Consider the following 21,821-nt stretch of genomic DNA (forward strand, 5'->3'; position numbering starts at 1 on the left):
TTTTTTAAAGCTCTATTCACCCATTTGAGAGAGAGAATGAGACAGCATGTGCGCACGTGAACGGGGGTAGGGGGGAAGGGGGAGATGGAGAGAGAGAATCTCAAGCAGACTCCCTGCCCAGCCAGGAGCCCAATGTGGGGCTCAGTTCCACGACCTGGAGATCATGACCTGAGCTGAAATCAGGAGATGGACGCTCAACCCCGACTAGCCACCCAGGCGCCCCAGGACGCAGCAATTCTATTCTTAGGTATACACACAGAAAAACTGAAAATATATGTTCAAACAGGAACTTGTACATGAATGTTCATAGTAGCTTTATTTATAAAGCCAAAAAGTGGAATAATTCACATGTCCACCAACTAATAAATGGATAAATAAAATGTGGTCTATCCATACAATGGATATTCAGTCATAAAAACGAATGAAGTACTGATATGTGCAACAAACAAATCTGGAAAACATCATGCTCAGTGAAACAAACCAGATATAAAAAATCACATATTGTATGATTCCATTTATAGGATATGTCCAGAATAGGCAAATCCACAGACAGAACATAGGTTAGTGGTTGCCAAGGGCTGAGGGCAGAAGAGAATGAACAGTGACTCTTCAAGGGTACAGTTGTTTCTTTTTGGAGTAATGAAAATGTCTGGGAATGAGACAGTGGCGATGGCTACTCAAAATCAAGTGTACATTTAAAAATGACTAAAATGATGAATTTTATATTATGTGAATTCTATCTCAATAAAAAAAAAAGGGTGGAGAGAAGGGCACGTTGTGGGCTGAAATGAGTACTAATGTCTAGCAAGTTTGTATGAATGGTAATTACAGGAGCTTTCACAGTTTAGGACTACCCTACATGGTATAGTATACTTGTTGACTACTTCAAAGAAGATGAATTTCCCCTAGTGAAACTCAACTTGTTTTTAAATCCTTCATTTTTATTCAAATAAGTTTTTATTGTCACTTTGTTATGATAAAACATTACCGTAATTACAGGATTTCATTTTTTAAAAACCTCCCTCTACTTTTAAGTAATTAGAGGAAACTATTAGGTCCAAGAGACATTTACACCTATGCATTCTGGAGATGGTCAAAACACAGAAAACTGTCCTTTCTTACATATTCTAGTTGTTATATAGACTTTAATTCAAGACATGAAGAATCCCCAAGTTAAAACTCCTAGAACTATGAAGGTTACCACTAGAAATAACTGGCTCTAAGCTACACATCTAATAAAACATTCTGTATCCTTAAACATGCAAAAAAGACCGGCACCTTTCCTCAAAAAATCTCCTTACTCTGCCCAGTCAGAAACCAAATCTCATCTTTATTTCTGCCATGAGATCATCTACACTTCCTAAAGTGTCAGGCTCAATGTTTCACCAGTCAGCGGTAGAATTACTGTGCCAAATGAGTTTATTTATAACCACTTCAATACTATTCAGTGGCTATAACAGAAATGAACCAGGGAAGGGAGGGGAGAGGAAGGGGTGGGACAAAGGGTAAGAAATTAAAAATAAAAAAATATATTAACTTTCTATTTTTAAGTCTTGGTCCTTAGTATCAGAAAGTCTAACTATAATACACCTCCCTTTTGCTGAGCAGTGGTAAAGATTAAAAGGCCATTCCCTTCTGTCTTAAGATCTGTATCTCTTTTCTTTCACTCTGTTTTCTTGTGCCCATGGGCTTTTTAACGTAGGAAAAATCGCAACACCTGAGAGAATTCTGACCTTTTGGAAACATAGCAGAGCTACAAGATAACCTAACAGCATGATACTCAGCTTGCATGGAATGGTTTTTAAATTACACCCCCACCCTTTTTTTTAATCATGGAGAAGAGAAACTGAGCCACCTCACTAGGCAAATTCAATTTTAGGAGCAGTAAGCTTGCCAGGATCTCAAATATCAGAGCCCGCACACTGAGTTATGTGTGGACAGGCAGGAGAACATCATGTCTGAACCACATCATTCAGCACTGACATGTGACCCAGCCTAGGAATTTAGAAAGGGTCACCCATGTATGTGATAGCCCCTGACTGGATATCTGAAAATGGGTTACTAACAGCCAAGTTTCTTTACTGCATGTCTTTAGAGAGAGAAAACTGTACCTCAACCCTCATTCCCTGAAACAAACAAACAAAAAGCCTTTGTACTAGAGAAGATAGCTAGAGAGGAACTTTCATAATCAACAATAAAACTGTCCATATCCACTTGCAAACATATATGTAGAATATATAATCATATGTATAATTATGTATGCATAATTAAAAACTGATTTTAAATGATTTTTAAAAAATGATCACTGCAGAAGTATTTTTTGCATAATCTTTTATTATGTTTCTCATGTAATTTTTTTAAAAGAATTAGGAATAAAATCTTCCTGCTAAGTTGGGAGCCATAATAAAAAAAGAAATGAAGATAAAACAGTGAGAGAAGGAGAAAGGAAAAACAAAAAGATAGTAAAATAAGCAGCATTAAGACCAAATTTAAAACTCAAAATGTTAAATATAAGAAGAAAGCATTAGTGTTAGTAACACATATCGTTAAAGTTTAAAACTCAAGTCAGAAAATTTTATAGACAAGAAACTAGGTACAAACTCTTATGGATGAGAGTCTCAGGTATATATTTTATAAGCAAATTTTCATTTTAAAATACAATACATGAAAGAAATGTGCTTGTACAAAGAGGCAAGTACAACACAAAAAAGCATCTTGGATAGAACAACATCTCCACCATGTGACCATCTAGGATATAATCACTAAACACTCTTAAGTTTGTGTTGTATTTTTGCACCTCTAGGTATACAGAGAAGTCATTTTTAGTATGTCCTCTGGGACCAGATGGAATTAAGCAGAATTATGCTTCATACTTGACAGGTTCTACCCCATCCTAAGCCAACATTAAAGATACAACTTCCTAGAGGTTGGCAGGACTAATAATGATATAAGTTCCTCTTGAGAAGGGATTTGATAACATTGAACCTATGAATCTATAAAGTTTTAGACATTATGACTCTAGAATCCAAAATGTGGGGCGCCTGGGTGGCTTGGTTGATTAGGCATCCAACTCTCGATTTCAGCTCAAGTCATGATCTTGGGGTCGTGGGATTGGACCCCATGTGGGGCACTGCACTCAGTGCAGAGCCTGCTTGTCCCTCTCCCTCTGCTCCTTCCCCTGCTCACTTGCTCTCTCTTAAATAAATAAATTTAAAAAAATAACAATAAAAAATAAAAATCCAAAATGTGTTAACTCTGATCATTCAATTCACCAATGCCAAGGACATTTATGATATTACATGGCAATTTAGAAGATAATTAATTTCTAGCCCTTGGAAAACAATGCCATGATGCTCTTATGTCTCTGAACTCCCAGACATTTCTATAATTAATTAGTCCCACAAGAGCTATTTTTGAGTAGTCAGCAAGGGCTACTCGTGTGATATTTCAGTTTTCTCCACTGAACCTTATATGGACAAATTTAAATTTCTTAGCTTACAGTAGTCACTTTAGGAATCACTGTTATTTAAAAAGAAAAAAGAGAAAATAAACTTGTGAACAGAAATAGAATCTGTAAAATAAGTTAAGTAATGCTATTAAATATATACAAAACTGATAAAGTAGTCACATCTCTTCTAGTAACCTTAAGACTAGCCACTTAATAGAGAGTAAACAACACAATTACCATACAAATATCTTTTAGCGTTTTGTGCAAGGCTCTATGGTTGATTTGGGCATAGGATCCTGGGAATTAAAATACTGTATTTTGAATGAAGAGTTTGAAAACACAGAGCAGAAAGGCAATCCAACATATTTTTCCAGGAAGCAGGACAAGGTAGTTAAGGTTCTCTCTATTCTTCTGAATTCTTAATTTCCTGATAATCTGTGAAACTGCTGGAGTACATGGATTATCAATTTCTGAGAATCTCTAGCCATGAAAGTATGATATATTCTGACAATCAGAGTAAGTTTTGGCTGTTAAGAAGAAGCAACTTTTACTGAACATCTAATGTAGAAAAAGTTAATAGTATGTGTTTACATTAAACTTAATCATCTGAGAAGAAATATTTGTAAGAATACTTTAGCCTCACATTTGTGAGGGAAGTTTGGTAACTTACCTTCCAGATGTAGGCAGCTTCATCACTTGAGCCACTGACTAAAAACTGGTCATCTGGACTAAGACTTGATTTAACATAAAAGGTAGAGTTTTGATGTCCATTGAAGATAGCCACTGCCAGAGGGGGTAAAAAAAACCAACAAATTACTTGGTTCTTGTTATTTCTAGTGTTCACATAAATGCAGACAAGTATACATGTTCTAATAAGTTTTATTAGTGTATTAACTATTGAATATTGAAACAGATAGTCAAGCTATATTCACTAAATTAAAGGGAACTGGACATTGGCAGAAAAGTAAAGGAAGACTCAGACAGAGGTTTTATATTAGACCCAATCTCATGATCTAAGCCCAGATACTTGGTATGGAGCTGGCTATGGAAGAGAAAGTGATGGAAAACATTCTTAAGAAGAATACAACCAGTGTCCACTCTTTTAGTAAAATGCCTTTATTAGACCCTCTTTCCCCACACTAGGATAGGGCTTTCCCTATTATAATACATTGGTCCTTCTTCCTCTTAGACTTCAAATCTTGAGGGTAAATTTTGTATTTTATCCTTTACTCACTATACCTCACAGTGCTTTGAACAGAGATCTTCAAACATCTGTTGCATTAATAGGTAAGAATCAGTGGAAAGAGTTAAGATTTATGGATAGCTCATTTGGGATGTGGGAATCAATCAATCTATTTATTTATTGTGGGAATCTTTTTAATCCAAAACTTTAAGCAGGCTTAAAAGAAGTAGCTAGTGGGGTAAGCTATATGTTTGTAGGTAAGATACTCCAATTAGGTTAGGGTTAGCCTTCAGTTTTAGACTTCCTACTATCTGTGGTAAAAGGGCAAGTAATCCAATCTAGCACAGTGTGCTTGATGGGTTCTTCCTTCCTAAGAAGACCAAAACCTGAGGCTTCTGGTATCAGAACACTAATAGGAAATACAAGAAAAAAATCTTAGTTACTGGAAAATTTAAGGATACATTTAAGCAGGAAAAAAAGTTCACTCCAATCTTTTAACAGAAAGGAAGTAAGAATTATCAAGGGACTTAATAGCTTTCCCTTAGTGCTCACAGAAATCTCTTCCTTTTGCCAGAACAAAACTGGAAAAAGACTTTGCATTTCTAGCTTTTCAAGAAAAAGCCTACATATCAAATACTCTCCACATCAACACTTCCATTGTGGACGTTAAGCAGAATAGGAATCAATTCAGATATACATTTTATTTTTATCTACTGTGATAGGTAAATCCCCACAAAATAAATAGGGTCCTTTGCTCTGAATACAACTCTAAAACTATAATTGTTTATCTTAACTCTAACTATGAATGGAAAAATACAGACCAAATTTCCCACTAGACCTGTAAGTATTTATTGCCCTCTGCTGGATTAATCAAGTACACTGTAAATGCTTCAAACCATTCAAAAAATCCTAAAACCTGTATTGGCTTTGATTGGCTCAACTTAATCTTTCTTTGATAATATGGGCTCCGAAAATGCTTCAGTGAAGTGCTTCAGAGTCATCCTTATGAACATCACTTAGTATAATAAAACACTGTTAAATTAAAAGTACAGGAGATGAAGTATTAAGTCCAGGATGCTTTCTGAAGTTTTGAAAAAGATAAGCAATTACTCAATGTCATACACATGTCTGTCTGTCACTCAATATCTAAAGAACGTATCTACCTACCTATCTATCTATAGGAGCCAATAAAATAATTTTAGGAGCACAGGAAAAAGGTTACTAAATTTTTAGTAAAGTAGCCTTGGGCATATTTGTTTGACTAAACTTAAGGCCCCCTTTAAGGCCACACTACAAAAAAATGACACAGAGCTCTTGTACATTTGATAATACAATTAGGATTATGCTTTTATCTTTTGGAGAAAGATTTTGAAAAGTCTATTTTATATGACTATCTAAATTAGAAGCTGTCCAAGTTCTGATTCCATTCAGGAAAACAGCAGGAGAAGTTATAAACTGCTTCCCTTTTCCAAATACTCTTGCTCTCATTTAGACAACAACAGACCTAATCCAGGACATTGGAAATACCAACTGTGAAGCTGTCACAGAACTAAAACTCCTAATACTGGCTTGGGGCAGTCTTTGGAAACTTCTGTAAGAGCCTAGCTAAGGTCTATACTATTTTAAGATTTATTTATCAGCACATCTTACTTTAGTGGGAAGTAGGTAGCTTTAGGGATTATAGGATCTGTCTGTTTCTGACAGAGCTAGAACTAGGTTACTAATATGTGGCTTGCCTAAATAATTGATAATGTTCTTAAAATTATGTAACCCTAAAAACCTTCAGAGTATGCCTGAGAAACTTTCATTTCTTTTTTTAAAGTGCCATGTATCAACTTTAAACACCAGATTCCAATTGTAATTGGAGGAAAAGGGAAAAAAGGTGAGGTTGGGGAAAACTAGAAATAAAATAGACACTGCTCAACATTAAGAAGGCTGAGGTAAATAAAAACTATTTAGGGACTTAAAAAATTCAGCCCCCTTATTTTAACAAACAACCCCCAAACAAGACAAAAGCTGAGAATAGCCTTCTATATCCTATAAAATTTGAGACAATTCTAAATATAGTCAAAGGGACATAATTTCAGGAAAGACTCACTGTTAAAATAAAATTAAGTCACCATATACAGCAGGATTCTGTTTACTTGTGAAATATCACAAGGAAAATACACCTATGAAAATATCACTGGAACTAATCAAAGACCCCAAAGCCCTCCGATGTCTTAAAAAATTTGGTTTAGAAAAAAAGATCAATATTAAATTATTATTAACAAAAACCTCTGCATTCGTTTCTGGGTAAGAGATTTTATTTCATTTTATTTTTCCAGGTAGAGATTTTAAATGGCTAAGATCTTACCTGGAGAAGTCTTTAATCCGGTCATATTGAACATGTAGATATTGTCATCTGTGCAGTTAGCAAATAAAGTAGAGCCCGTGGAATCCAAAATCAGACTTGAGTATCCTAGAAAAAGGAAACTTTAGTTAGCACGTCCTGATGACAACAAGTAGAACTGAGGTGACAACGTTGTGGCAAGAAGATCATTCCACAAGTTTATCAGAATTCTTCTTCCCTCAAATATATACAAACCAAAAATATTCTTCTGAGTTTTTAACTTTTGAATTTCTAAAAGATACAACCACATGTTAATCTCAAGTCTATGTTGCTGAAAACTAGCTTGATGTTTATTTTTAAAATTTTAACAAAAACTCACGTCTCCAAAAAAGTCCTATAGGGTATAAAAAGGCTTACCTAGTTTTCGAGTGCTGCTACCTGGGTACAGGAAAGACTTGGATGCTATGGGTTCCTGTCGATAAGCAGTATAATTCTTACGTAAATCCCATATTTTGATTACCCTAAAACCAAGGTAAAGAAAGTTATTTTGTAGCCCCCCCCCAACTCCAACCAGTTTCAAGTACATTGAACATGAAATGACTTTTAATCTAACTCCTCTGGCACATCAACCAGGTATAATGAGGATATCTCACTGGGAAACAGATTGAACTATCTCATACTGTTGTTTCCAATGTCAGGCTAACAACTCAGGCAGAACGGAAACAGATGTGATCTGACCCAGCGATGGGTTACCTTGAGTTTACTTCAAGGGAGCGGAAAAGGAAGATGAAGGTTGGGTTCTGATGGTCATTGTTTCATTGTTTTCAGAGAAAAAAAAAACAAAGCAAAACAAATGCTTCCTAAGACTTTAACACTCTGCATGTAACCTCTAACATTGTTACGTAACAAGCTCTGTCCCTATGGTTTTATCTCTATATGTAACTCCTTAAGTAATCTGGTCTAAACAGCTTTTCCTGTGAAATAAAGTATTTTTTCATTTCGTCTATTGGTATAATTGTCTTAATCCTCAACATGTAGTTTTTTTAAAAAATATGTTATTTATTTATTTCTAGAGAGAAAGAGCGAGTGAAAGCAGGGGGAGGGGAAGGAGGAGAGAGAGAATCCCAAGCAGACTCCCTGCTGAGCATGGAGCCTTAACTCGGGGCTTGATTTCACAACCCCGAGATCATGACCTGAGCAGAAGGCAAGAGTAGGTCGCCTAACCTACTGAGCCACCCAGGCACCCCCTCAACATCTAGTTTATCGGCAACATGAAAACAAAAGCTTGGTCTAAAAGGGCAATATCCTTGGAAACAAACAGCAAGGTTTCACAGCCATTCACAAGCATAACTAGTAACCTTGAGATAATCCTTCATTTGTGCCTGAGAATTTGGTCCACAGACGAGTTTTAGTGTCCAGAAGACACAATGGAAATCCTAGTTCATTAGGCCATCACCTTTTTAAATTTGTTTCAAAGGGAGGGATGTCTTAAGAGATATGATAAGTAAATAAAGGGGCAAAGAAGGGTGCTTAAAAAACACCTCAGAATTTTTATTGTAACAAAGCAACCAACTAAGAAGTACCACAAACTTATCTGGAAGCCAAACATTCAGACCAATCATGGATGGCAGGTATATGAAAGCCATTAGGCCTTACTATCAATATTGTTAGATTCCTCCCCAAAATGTCCATTATACACCCAGAATCAGATTCCTTCTTTTAAGGTATTACTAAACCTGAGAAGATAAAAATCCAAAATAATAGAAATTTTATTCCTCAAAATAAGACTCACTGCCTAAATTATACTGCATGGATAAGCAAGCTACCCACCCAGTTTCTCTGCAACAACAGCAGCAGCCAACACTGCTCCTATGTGCTATATAATGTGCTAAGTGTGACATATGGATTCCCTCATTTAATTATTTGAGCAAGAGTCCTAACTAGATATTTTTCAGTGTCATCTGCAGTTCCTCTTCTCAGCTGGATATTCACTATGTCGAAAGTTAAAAGCATATAAATTCGATTACAATGGGACTAGGTGACTTCCCTATCACAGTTTATGAAAGAGATCTCATCAAAAGAACCAAGAAATAAAGGCTCTTACCCATCCACGGCTCCCGCTGAGACTAACGTATTCTCATCTTGAAAGAGGACCACAGTAACACTCTGCTGGAAATCCTGACAGCACAAGGCAGAAAAAGATAGAAGAAAGTCCTATTTTCGGTACCATAATCTTCATCAAGAGACCAAGGTGTTAAAATGATGGCTTCCCCCCCACCCAAATTCTGAGTTATACTAAATCTTCCCTCTCCAATAATCTTAAGTCAGGTATGTATACTGACCAAGAAGTAATTTTAGCATGAAAATGACCTAAACATTATGAAGTTATAGTACATAGTGTTGACTTTGACTTGTACTCAAGAAACAAACAGGTGAATAAAAGATTTGTCTAAACCTACTGGTTCTACTTAAAATCAGTCGTACTAATAAGCTATGTCTCTGTAGGAAACTCATTTAACTTTCTTGTGCCTGTTTCATCTACAAAATGTCACTATCCACCTAAACTGTCACATAGGAATGTCTAAAGAATTATTGATGAAAGATGATTATGTGCTCTGAAAAATTTAAAGGATCTCCATGGAATTCCACCTCCTAATTGCTGTTAACAAGTTTTCCTGGCTCAGATTCTGATTGTCTGAAATGATATTCATTTTAACTCCATCTGGCCTCCAAAAACCACAGTTAATCTTGTCAGTTTCCACTTACGCCTGTGTCCTATTCTTGGTATGCAATTTTAAGTCCTAACGTTTTAGTAAACACACTTCTCCAACATATTAATTTGGATCTTACGGACCAGGAATATCAGAAAAATAAACAAATTAAAGTAAAAGACATGGTGATTTTTTTTTAAAGAAAAAAGATGTATTATGGGCAATGTTTAAGCTTTGAGTAGAAGATGCTAGACAAATATATTTTACCTAAATGTTTCAATAATTTAAATATTTTGCCAAATGTTTAAAAAAATATTAAAAACTCACATATTTCCTGTACTTGTTATGTAAAAAACAGGGATTACTTCCCCCTATAGAAAACTGTATCATAGTACTTAATATGCTTCTTCAAACTATCCCCCCTTTTCTAATAAATTACATTATATTGTAGATAGTGTGTGCATGGAGATATCTAGGGATGAGGCTCAGGAAGATGAATTTTTAGTATGCTTCCAGGTGACTGTTACACACTAAAGTTTGAGAACCACTACTGTAGGTATTGAGCAGTAAGTAATAAACCACTGAATGAAGATTCTCATTCACTTAATCTGTAGCTCCTATTTTATGCCCAACAAGTTACCTAAAATGAGATTCTATCTTACTACATGTTAAGATCTGCACACATGTACATAGCTATAAAACCTTACCACAGAAGGAGCAAGTCCTTTTGAATTCTGTTTCTTCTTAGGTTTTGAAGGGGTTTGCTTGTCTAAGGTATTATGAGCTCCACTGATTTGATTCACCTGCCTATAAAATCCATCTGAAAGATATTCCAAGCAAACTGATTTAGGTTTCAGAACTTTATTCCCATGCTGAATGTCACATTTACACATAAAATCTCAAAATTAATTATATTCTTAATAGTGAAATTGAAAGCCAGCAGAACTACTGCATTACATTTCTTTTGGTGCCATTATGATGTATAGAAGAGAAATAAGCATATGGATATTTATAGCAGCTTTATTCCTAAATGCCAAAACTTGGAGGCAATCAAGATGTCCTCTTGATGATGAGTATATGAATAAACTGTGGTATATCCAGGTAATGGCACATTATTCAATGGTAAGAAATGAGCTACCAAGCCATTAAAAGACAAGGAGGAACCTTAAATACATATTAAATGAGAGAAGCCAATCTCAAAAGGCTACATACTGTATGATTTCAACTATATGACATTCTGGAAAGGTAAAACGTTGGAAACGGTAACAAACAGTAAAACAGTAAAAAAAAAAAAAAATCAGTGGTTGTCAGGAGTTGGCGGGGGAGAGCAGGATGAGCACAGGGGATTTTTAGTGTTGTGAAACCATTCTGTATACTATAATGCTAGACACATGTCATTATACATTTGTCAAAACCAATAGAATGTGCAATACCAAGAGTTAACCCTCCTGTAAAGTACTGAGGGACACTGGGTGCTAATGGTATATCCGTGTAAGTGCATCAGTTTTAACGAATGCCAAACTCTGCCATGGGATGCTGATAGTGGGAAAGGCTGTGGGGATAGGGAGTATATCAGTACTTAGAGAACTCTCTGTATTTTCTGCTCAATTTTGCTGTGCATCTAAAACTGCTCTGAAAAAATAGTCTATTAAAAATATATTATTTTTAAAAAAGGAAGTAAGCAGTGAGATGATCCCTGCATTCTGCTTAATGGCATCATGGGTATAATGTGAGCATAATTATGTTTAATTTAATCCAATTCTTTAAAGCCAAATAACTTTTAAAAGATCGTTAACCACTGAGCCCATGTATTAATAATTCCAATTCTATCAATAATTTAGGTAAGTGGCATAGTTCAGAAGACAATATGAGGTAAATACAGAGGGTAATACTTGCAATAATCACAACAATCCTGAGAATTGGAACGGCAAGCCGAAGACAGGGGGGATTATGAACATGTGCCCCCTGGTGGTAACCAGATGAAATCATTAACTCATTCAAAATAAGTATGAGGTGATCCCACACTTATTAAAATCAAGATGGAACTAGGCTACCTTTTTTGTTGCACCTGGTGTCCCAGACCATAATGTTTCCATCTCTTCCACCTGTACAGAAGACAGCTATGGGGAAATAAATAAAGGATTATGAAGAACTCAAAATGCTCATGCTTTAGAGAATAATCCCTCTGTGTAAATATTCCTAAAAGCACATAAAATACTGTGTGTAGTACACCTATGGAAAGAATAATGAAAAAGCAATAACCAAAATATACTGAGAGTTTACTAAGTGCTACACACTATCCCATGTGCTTTATATACATTATCTCAATTCTTGTTATCAACCCTATTAGGTGAATATTATTATCCTCATTTTACAGATAAGAAAACTAAGGCATAGAGAGAATAAGTAACTTATAAAGGTATTCCTAGCAGAATAAATCCAGAGCCCACTCTCCAAATCTCCAAGCTGTACTGTCTTCAGTATAAAAATATGGACCAGATCCATACAAAACGGTGAAAGAGGATGCCTCTAGGGATGGAAAGAGGGCAACAGGATTGGAGAAGGGAACATAGGGGAACTTCAATTTATCTGCAATGTTTTATTCTTTAAAATGAAACCAAAAAAACTCTGCTTCCTGAGTGGAAGAGTGAGCACTTACCAAACCAATCCAACTGCATTAGCTATAAACTCTGGACAAAATATAAAAACCAGTTACCTGAGGGCTCTTTAGAAACTGAACAAAAACATGCAATTTTTGGAGGGAAGTATACACCTGAATCAAGTGATTGGCCTGGGCTAAGTTACTGGCTTTTGTAGTTTTACCTTGAAGGCAGCCACAGTTGCATCAGTACCAAGCAGCTAAGATGCCAATACAGAATCTGCCATCTTTCAAGCCAGAGGAATAAGGAAAAGCAGACTGAGGCAACAAGAGCTGCCAGAGCCAGAGTGAGAGGGGAATCCTGGAGAGAGCCAGAGAAAGGGCTAATTCTAACTCTGTGTTTAAACTTAGCACATGTCTCTGGTTGACCCCTGAACCATATATGCAAGGGAAAACCAAAACAGGCTTGTAACTAAGGCTTAAATTAAAGAACTGAATTGAGATCTGACCCCGCCCCGCCATATGTCTGACAGTCTGCAATTTGACTCTTACTGAGTTAATTGCCTGTTAAAACACCAAAATTGGGGCGCCGGGGTGGCTCAGTCGGTTAAGCACTGCCTTCGGCTCAGGTCATGATCCCAGGGTCCTGGGATCGAGTCCCGCATACGGCTCCTCACTCAGTGGGGAGTCTGCTTCTCCCTCTGCCTGCCGTTCCCCCTGCTTGTGCTCTTTTTCTCTCTTGACAGATAGATAAATTAAATCTTAAAAAAAAAAAAAAATCAACAGATGAAAAGTCCAGGGAGATAAAAATGACTTTGCCCAAGAGTTTAGAGGTAGAAACAGGAATAAAACACAGGGATTCTATGTATGATTGTAAAAGTGTGCCCCGTACAAAGGCATTTGGCTGAAGATCTAAAATCTAATCTGTGTTTACCAACCAAACTATGTGGCTATGGGGGCAGTGTCCAACCAGGTAATTCGTGCTAGAGCACCTATAGACTACTAGGAGCCACTGTAAAACCTACCAGCCCCAATTTCTAATTCAATACTTTTTCTACTAGACCATATTGGCATAGATTTACTGAACAGAATTTTAAAAATTAAGCAAAGGGACAAAAAGATATAGTGTTTTCCTTTTCTGTTATCCTTTAAATAAATTTACCTTTAGTAAGGTTAATTTTCATGATCTTACATTATTTTTATAAACTTAGTCAACTCTGACACAGTAGTAAACTAGAACACAACCATACCTAACTTTATATAAATAGATGTGTTAATGAAAACTTATGCAGAGATAAAAACTATGCTATATATTCTTCAAGGTTCCACTCTCAAAAGCAACTGCAGTCAATTAAATTTGACTTTTGAGTCCAAATCAGCTCAACAACTCAGTTTAATATTTCTGAGTGCTCACATGAATAAATTTAAAAATAGAGTATTTCTTAATGATAAAGAAGACTGTAATGTTTGTCTCTATTATTGAGATTAAGGTCAGATTAATTCAGCCACTTCTTTGAGATGAGTATTTGTTGGTCTATTTGTTAAAAAAAAAAAAAAAATCCGTGAGAAACTAATGGAGGAAGGAGAAAAGAAATGAACAGAAATGAAGAGCTAATTCAGACACTTCTAAGTTTTTCCCTAGCTGCTATAGTACTGTTCTGTACTATATCACTCTTTAAGTCTTCCTTTTCCACTTTAATAGTAAAATAAATATAGTAAATAATAGTTGTAAACATACTAAGGAATTGGGCCATTTAAAGTAATTAAACGGTAAATTTTTAGGTAGAGAATCATGTCCATTTTACCAGGTTTCCCACTCTAGCCTCATACTCCATTTAATTAAAATTTTACTAGTAGACTTAAAGTAAATAATTTACAAATAGAGTTAATCAGTGTCCAGTACAGGGTTTTGACTTTAAAGGACACTCAAAGTTGAACAGAGGTATTGTAGCTGTTTATAAGTATTTACCTTATCTTCAGGATTATAGAAAAAAATTATCTGAAGATTCTTAACTTACAGGGACAGGCTAGAGATAATATCCATAAGAATGGGACTAAAAGTCAACTTAATTTCATGGAGGATTTCAGTCATGAGATTCTCAATCTCAATGTAGGAAAAGTAGCAACTCTGACAGGGGAAAGGGTGGAAACAATCAGCTTCTTATTAACTCACCATGAAGGAGGTTAAGGACATGAAAGAGGATAGGCACAGACCTACCTTTCTCAAACTTAGAAAAGGCAACTGACTTAAGGCTGCACTGATGACCTTTGCACGTTCCAATCAGTTCACCAGCTTTTACATCCCAAAATTTGGCTGTTTGGTCACCTGCTGCTGTAACCTTTCAAAAAATAAGGTATCATAATTTAATAAAGCAACGCTTTACCAATATTTACCCAGATTCCAATAAAATGAAAGTCACTTACAAGTTTAAGTTCACCAGGAACCCAGGCCAGGTCAAAGACAGCATTCCAGTGAGCCATCCACTCTAAACAAAGAAAATGGTGAATGTGAAATGTCTAGACTACATTCCGGGCCATATCAATAGAAGTTTGAATTTCTTGAAAGCCAGAGTGAAAAAATAAGTCATCAGTGCCCTATAACCCATTGGCCAAAGAGAACTTGTATATTCACAGAACTTACATATTTCCTTCACTACTACAGAGAACTACCATTTGATACCAAATTCCTTTCCATGAGGTGACTAGTAATATATTCTCCAAAATGGAATCTTTCTGAAATAGTCTCCAGTTCAAAAATCTTCATCAGGCTCTCTGAATGGAATCTAAAGTAGTTTGACATTTAAGGTTCTGCATGCTTTGGCCTTTATCTCTGTTGCAAGGTTTATCTCTCACTGTCTCCACATACCTTATTCCAACCAAACTGGATGCCTCCCCATTCCCTAATTATAGCCTACGCTTTCTTATCTCTAGGCCTTTGCTAATGCTTTCCCCTCCACCTGGCATGTCCTATCCCACCTCCTTAGGTTTAAATACCACAGTCCAACTCAAATGTTCTACTCTTCATGAAAAATTGTCCTTGCCATCTTTACTACATGACAGCTTTCCTTTTGACAACCGTGGCATTTTTTTTTGTATGTCTATGTCATTTGCAGCCTGTCTTATTTATTTCCACACTTGACTTAACTAGTTCCAAATTATTAGCTTAAGATCAGTAGAACTTTGCCTTATATAAGGGAGATGCTCGGTCAACATAGATATTTTAAAGTAAAGTTTCTCCCAACCACATCAAGTGTAAAAGATTTAACTTTTTAAAAGAAGAACTGTTCTTTATCCTAAATTGTATTTTTTTTTCAACTTTCAGTAAAGGTATTGCTGTACTTATAATATTATTGACAGAAGGGCCATCTACCATTTTCTTTTAGCCTGGTCCCTACATAGACTTCATTAGAAGTGAATATAATTGGGAATACATTCAAATAACAATTTACTTGAGGCTTTATGAATTTAATGTTAAAACAAAAATTTTAGGCCTAGACTTACCTTTGACACACTTCTTTCTATTGGCTTGTGATTCTGTGTTATACAATCTAACGAAGCCTTCTTCATTGGCAACTGCTAGTATATGCTCCATATTGGGAGCTGAATAAGAAATAAAGAATACCATACATAAAGAGTAACACAAAAATTTTAAAGCTGAGTATAAAGCTGTAAAAACAATACAATACATATTAACTGAAAGCTACAAGTTAAATACAAAGAATCTGAAGAGGGAAGATGATTCTACCCTAATAGCATTTGATATGGTAGAGAGGTAATTTGAATTAAAGATCGCTTAAAATTTGCCATAATATCTAATTCAGTAAATGACTCAAAACCACCAAAATTACCTTCAGATAATCTCTTATTTAGAGAAGGGTAGTACTTAAATAAAACAAGAGTGATACTGACCAATGGCAAAGAAAAGTATATGATATAGGTCACCAGCAGGTTGAGTCTATTAGTTAAATTTCCTTTTCACACCCTTTTACTTTTTTCCCTCTTAAACTATTAAGAGTGGGGACAAGTACTCTATTTCTGCTTATATGTTCCCCAATGCATTACAGAGATATTCCATCAGACCAAAAGGTGTATCCATTGGGCAAAACAGTTTTCAAGATGGCTAAACCTTTGCAATCCTTTCCCGGTACCAGTTAAAAAAATAAACAAAAAAACCAATGCTATAATAGTCCTATGCTTTAGAGGAAATACATAATTATGCATAGAGATTTTAAAAAGTCTATTTCATAAATCAGAGGAGAACAGGTATTAGAAAAACTCTACCATCTATCTAACCTACTTTTTCTTGAAAGAGGGACACCCCAGTATAATTTTATAGATCATTTCTGAGCAAGCCTAGCTTAGATAGTAATTCTCTTACCAGAAGAGAAGGTACATCCAAAAGGAGGAACTGGGACTCCTGTTTCTCCATAAGAAGTGTGCTCATCATTACAGTTGCATTGATAACCAGTTAGAAGGGACTGAAGAGGATACTGGGAAGACCATCCTAAAGTAAGACACAATTCTTTATAGAATTTCAATATATTATCACGTTTCAATACTTTTAACAAGTGCAGAGGTAAATATTTGTTTTTAAAAGCTTTATATACTTTATATAAATCCACTCACTATTCAGGGTCCTCTATAATACAGTTTCTGGTATTTTCCTAAGGGGTCCTAAGGTAGAAATAAAGGGCACTCTCAACTTCTGGTGAGGTACAGCTTTGGGTTTACCATCTAAAATGGAGACTCTTGCTGGTACACTGAAGATTTTAAGAAACAAATGGCCTTTGCACATTAAAAAAGATCTTACCCCTCCTGCACCCTTTGGTGACAACTATAAAACACAACCACAAAGACTACCACAACCATTAAAACTGCCATTCTCTTCAATTAACATTTTGTTTCCAGAGTTTCTAAATCAACATTACTGCAAACTCTTTAATTACCTGCAACATCATAGATAATCCAATGGTCAAAGAGTTAAAGGAAATAACTTATGTAAATTTGCCTACCTAGCTACTAACATATTTACAAGTAAATTCTAATTTCACTTCCTCTTTCCAATACTGAAATTCTAGGATTCTAAAATGTTAACAAGTCACAGTATCTTAAATTACATTAGAGCAATTTTAAAGTGAGGCATTATGTACCCACCCTTAGAGTACAATCAGTTAAACTCTGGCTAGTAACAGAGTCAGGGAAGTCTTATAGAGTAGGTGAAATCAAACGTGTAGAGAGATGAGTAAGTTTTCACTGAATATACAAGACAGAGTAAGAAATTCAGGGTAGAGGGAGCATTTATTCTGCTTGGGTCAGAGATCTAATGGGCACTATGGTCCTAAATAAATAATAAGCAATCTTCAAAGATTTGTTTTATTATTTAGATATGTAGGTCAACATATTTTAAATATATAAAAGAAACATTAAATAAATGGTTACTGAGAACTAAATGTTTATTAAGCATCAGAGGAAACAATGAAGTTACAATCTATTGAGAGCTGTTTAATAAACTCACATTTTAGGGTACTTTAAATTATCACTTTTCATCAAAAATACCCTTTGGAGAAGACATCTCAGTCTGACATAACCTCAGACAAATCTAACTTTCATGTTCCTAGAGATTACCTGAAGGAATCACTACAAGAGAGGCAAAGAATACAATCCAGATTTAGTAATTATTCCTGGTGTTATTACCTCAAGGTCAGGTATTAGTGTAAACAAGCTATTAAAAGACCACTAAAGAAAGAATACAATAGTTATATTGTAGAGTTCACAAATATCCATCTACAGAATGAATTTTAAAAGAAAAACCTCTGTGGTTTGGGATTAAAAATAATAATAATCTAATGATTGCAATATACAAATTCAAAAGGATCAAATCTTGAACAATTCAGCTGGAACTGAACATGATAAGCTCTGGATACCTAATTCTTTGCAATTAAACAGTGATTCCTTCAACTCTACCTCACTGCCTACAGACTAATATCCAAACACCAACAAATGGCCTAACATGGTTTAGTAACTTGTCCTATCTACCCCTCCATTTCTGCACTTTCTACAACACACAGTTGTGGACTGGTCTCTTAAGCAACTTTTGGATCCTTATTGTGCTATGCTGCTTCCAACACGAACATATAATGCTTTCCCCCAAGACACTCATTTGGAAAAGCCTATTCTTTCCTCAATGTACAATTTAAGCCCCTGGAATTACAGGCCAATTTTTCAAGGAGTATCCAAGGACATGAGTTTTCAGAGAATCAGTTGATATAGGTGCATTTCTATAACTGATCTGAGAAGGCTGAAGGTCTTTTTCCTCCTCTCCCTTCATCACTGCTTTTCTTCCACTTTTCAAAAGAAAGGCATTTCCATGCCCCAATCTTATACCTTGCATTGATCCAAGGTACAAAAACTTCTGGGACTCCAACTAAGAGACAATAGGGTAATTCCCTTAATAAAGGTATCATAAACAGCCAAATCTTTCTCTTTAAAAGATACACTTCCAATAAAATTTTACTTTTTGCTTCATTTATTTATCAAAATTAAATCTATACTGTTTTGATCATTTGCATACTAGTAATTGTAACAATTCAATTCAGAGGAAACTTGACATTTAGAGCCTTATGATTACAGAAAATACCGAGTTTATTTTTTTTCACAGAGGAGTATGACAGCGTGATCAATAAAATAACTTTTCAAACTTAGAATCAAATTACCTTAGGATAAATTCTGTGAGAAAAATAAAGTGGAAATAAAATCAAGGGGGAAAAAACTGTAATTGACCCTCAAACACAGGTCTGAACTGTGTGAGTCCACTTATCTATGGATTCTTTTTCCACAAACATAGTACTATAAATGTATTTTCTCTTCTTTATGATTTTCTTAGTAACATTTTCTTTTCTCTAGCTTTATTGTAAGAATACAGTATACAATATGTATAACATAAAAAGTATGTGTTAATTGGCCATTTATGTTACTGGTAAGGCTTCCTTCCAGTCAACAGGAGGCTATTGGTAAAGTTTTGGGAGAGTCAAAGTTATAGGTGACTTTTGACTGTGTGGGGTTTGGTGACTCTAATCCTTATGCTGTTCAAGGTTGAAATGTACATAGAAAATTTGGCAGTTAAAGAGTTTGTTCATATTTTTAAAAAATGATTGATATGATCATCAAATCACTATAGTATTCATAGTCTATTAGATACATTTTAAATGACATAGCATTTTTATTTTAAAATTTCAGTAAGTTTAAACCTATGATAAAAACTTTTAGATAACAACCTAAAAATACATAGAAGAGTAATGAGATTTCCACTTTAAATTGTTGGCAGCAATGTGGAGAATAAACTGGAGAGAGGGAAACTAAGAGGCCATTTGGGAACCTTCTTATAATACAGACAAGTAGTTATTAGGGCCCAACCTAGGGAAATGGAATGGTAAGCACAGAACAGATCCAAGTTATAGTGATGAGGCAAAATCAGTGGGAATAGAGAGAGGACAGATTCAAGAGATTTTAAGGGACCTTTAAGGGAACTTCCTGTATCTTGAGGAAAACAGAGGAAGTTTGATTGACTCAGGTTTCTGTCAGGGAAGACTAGTTTAAAATCATTGGGACCCCTCCCTAAAGTAGGCAATATAGCAGGTTTGGGGAAAAGTGAGCTGTTTTGAGTACTTGAGTTGGAGATGTTTGTGGGACCGACCTGCTGGATGAAGATACTCACGCAGCTTTTATAGGAATGGATGCAAAGTATAGGGGATGGAAGGTTGCAAGTAGTAGTGGAATAAGCCCTGGTTGTGGCTCATCCATGGGAGTAGGCAGAAGGAGAAAAGAGGCCTAGAGTGGAACACTCAGAAGGGGAAAGAAGATGGTCCTATAAAGTTCAGTGCATTAATCTATACCAATGAATGAATTTCATTGTCTGACACATAACAATGAGTATTTGTAAATGAGAGAGAGGGGGGAAGTAGACAGAAAGATTGGGGAATTAGGAGAATATCTGTTACAAAATAGAGGCTAAGTATAATAAATAGCTTGCCCCAGGTCTCACAGGTGGTAAGGATTGGAGTTGGAATTAAAACTCTGGCAGTTCAATTCCAAAGACAGAGACCTTAACCTTAATCACTGGGCAGTACTGCCACTCATGACACAGAGCATAGAGAAGTTACCCAAACAAGGTTCCAGGAGAGTCAGAGAGAGGTCCATTTAGAGTATAGTCAGAAAGATTATCGGGGGGTGGGGGGGTGGGAGAAGTATGTGTGAAAGGTATAAAGTTCAGATTGGGGGCAGGAAGTTGTGGGACTACTCCTCAGTCTACTTCTCAATATCCTCTTCCTAGATCTTTGCCTTGATATAAAAAGTTTCCTTCTCAGATTCTTTTTTGTTTTCCACATGGTTTCAAGGGGAAAGAAGACCTAGTCCATTTTTAAATGAATGAGATTTCATTTGTATCCATCCTAAGTCGGCGTAGTAACTCCCGCCTCAGAAACTTACCAGAAAGTTTCAGGTCGATGACACCCAAACCTAAGCTCAAAACTCCCACTGCCGATGTTTTAACCTAAGGAACCTCAAGAACTGTAGCGAGGAAGCTGGATTTCTACATACTATGGAAATATCCCCCAAGTTATACCGTTACGGTTAAAAACAAAACGAACAAAACATTTTGACCCCATTTCTGTAAATAACAATACGTATTACTTTGGCATTGAAAAACATTTGGAATAATCTACTTTAATCTATCACGAGTGGTTATCTCTGGGGGATGTGGTTATGGGCATTTTTCTGTAATTTCGTATTTTTACGCACATGTAGTAATCGGGAGGAACATTTTTTTGACCATGCTAGAAGCAGATGTTGTCTTCTCGGCTAGAATGAGTTCCTTAATAGCGGGTCACACTCACAAGTATATATAAGCGAATAGTAGGGCTCACTAAAGTTCTACAACAAATGAATCAATGAATCAACAAATCAATCAGTGAACACGAGTCCTGACGATCTCCCATAGCTGTGGAATCGCGCACACACACACAAATGCACGCATTTTCCAGTTACTGTGCAACTTAGACAGAAGCCGTAAAGAAGGCCAGTAGATTCGACTTTCTTCCCTCCGTCAGCCCACATAACGATTTAAAAAATCCCGATTACGATTAAAAGTGTCCCAAGGGCAAGAAAGTGCAGCTTTCTTCCGTAGTCCTCGCTAACACGAACTCACTCTGGCCGTGGGAGAAGTCGGGGGCTGGGAAACAGAGTTGGAGTCGGCCTTGGTCCGCCGTGTTGTTCGGGGGAGGTGAAGCCCGCCAGCAAGAAGAAGCGGTTAGGGCCGTTACTCACCATTTCTCGGGACGCCGAACTGGGGCTGGCGAAGCACCGAATTGAAAAGCATCTGGGCCAGAGGAAAAGGTTCAACTGACAGAAAAGCCGTGGAAATGCCCCCCAGGTTCAGCAGAAATCGTATCTTGCGCCCCTCAGAACACGACTAGTTATTGCCTCCAACTCCCGCCACTGTAAGCCCCGGCCACCAAACTCCCCGCCAAACTGACGTCACGCCCTCTGATTGG

At 36.2% G+C, this 21,821-nt stretch overlaps 1 protein-coding gene across 5 annotated transcripts in view; it reads right to left on the reverse strand.

Annotated features, from left to right (window-relative positions):
- DTL (denticleless E3 ubiquitin protein ligase homolog) overlaps positions 1–21,800 on the reverse strand; it is a 42,529-nt gene extending 20,729 nt beyond the window's left edge. For 4 of the 5 annotated variants that reach the window (XR_003209598.2, XR_003209597.2, XM_025878089.2 and 1 more), the window contains exons 1-11: positions 21,595–21,800; positions 16,652–16,777; positions 15,775–15,873; positions 14,698–14,759; positions 14,492–14,612; positions 11,729–11,794; positions 10,382–10,494; positions 9,068–9,141; positions 7,381–7,484; positions 6,988–7,092; positions 4,119–4,231 (exon numbers count right to left, since the gene is read on the reverse strand). Coding sequence is in view for 3 of the 5 variants with exons in the window: in XM_025878089.2 (XP_025733874.1) it covers positions 4,119–4,231; positions 6,988–7,092; positions 7,381–7,484; positions 9,068–9,141; positions 10,382–10,494; positions 11,729–11,794; positions 14,492–14,612; positions 14,698–14,759; positions 15,775–15,873; positions 16,652–16,777; positions 21,595–21,646 (1,035 nt within the window). In the remaining 2 variants the exon portion in view is untranslated. Of the gene's footprint in view, positions 1–4,118; positions 4,232–6,987; positions 7,093–7,380; positions 7,485–9,067; positions 9,142–10,381; positions 10,495–11,728; positions 11,795–14,491; positions 14,613–14,697; positions 14,760–15,774; positions 15,874–16,651; positions 16,778–21,475; positions 21,552–21,594 lie in introns of those variants that run through there. The other variant, XM_073900224.1, reaches the window with a different exon arrangement.
- Between the last annotated feature and the right edge of the window lie 21 nt (positions 21,801–21,821).

Source organism: Callorhinus ursinus, unplaced genomic scaffold (genome assembly GCF_003265705.2).
Source record: "Callorhinus ursinus isolate GAN/ISIS: 27379988/994484 unplaced genomic scaffold, GSC_fseal_2.0 scaffold13, whole genome shotgun sequence".
NCBI classification, from domain to species: Eukaryota; Metazoa; Chordata; class Mammalia; order Carnivora; family Otariidae; genus Callorhinus; species Callorhinus ursinus.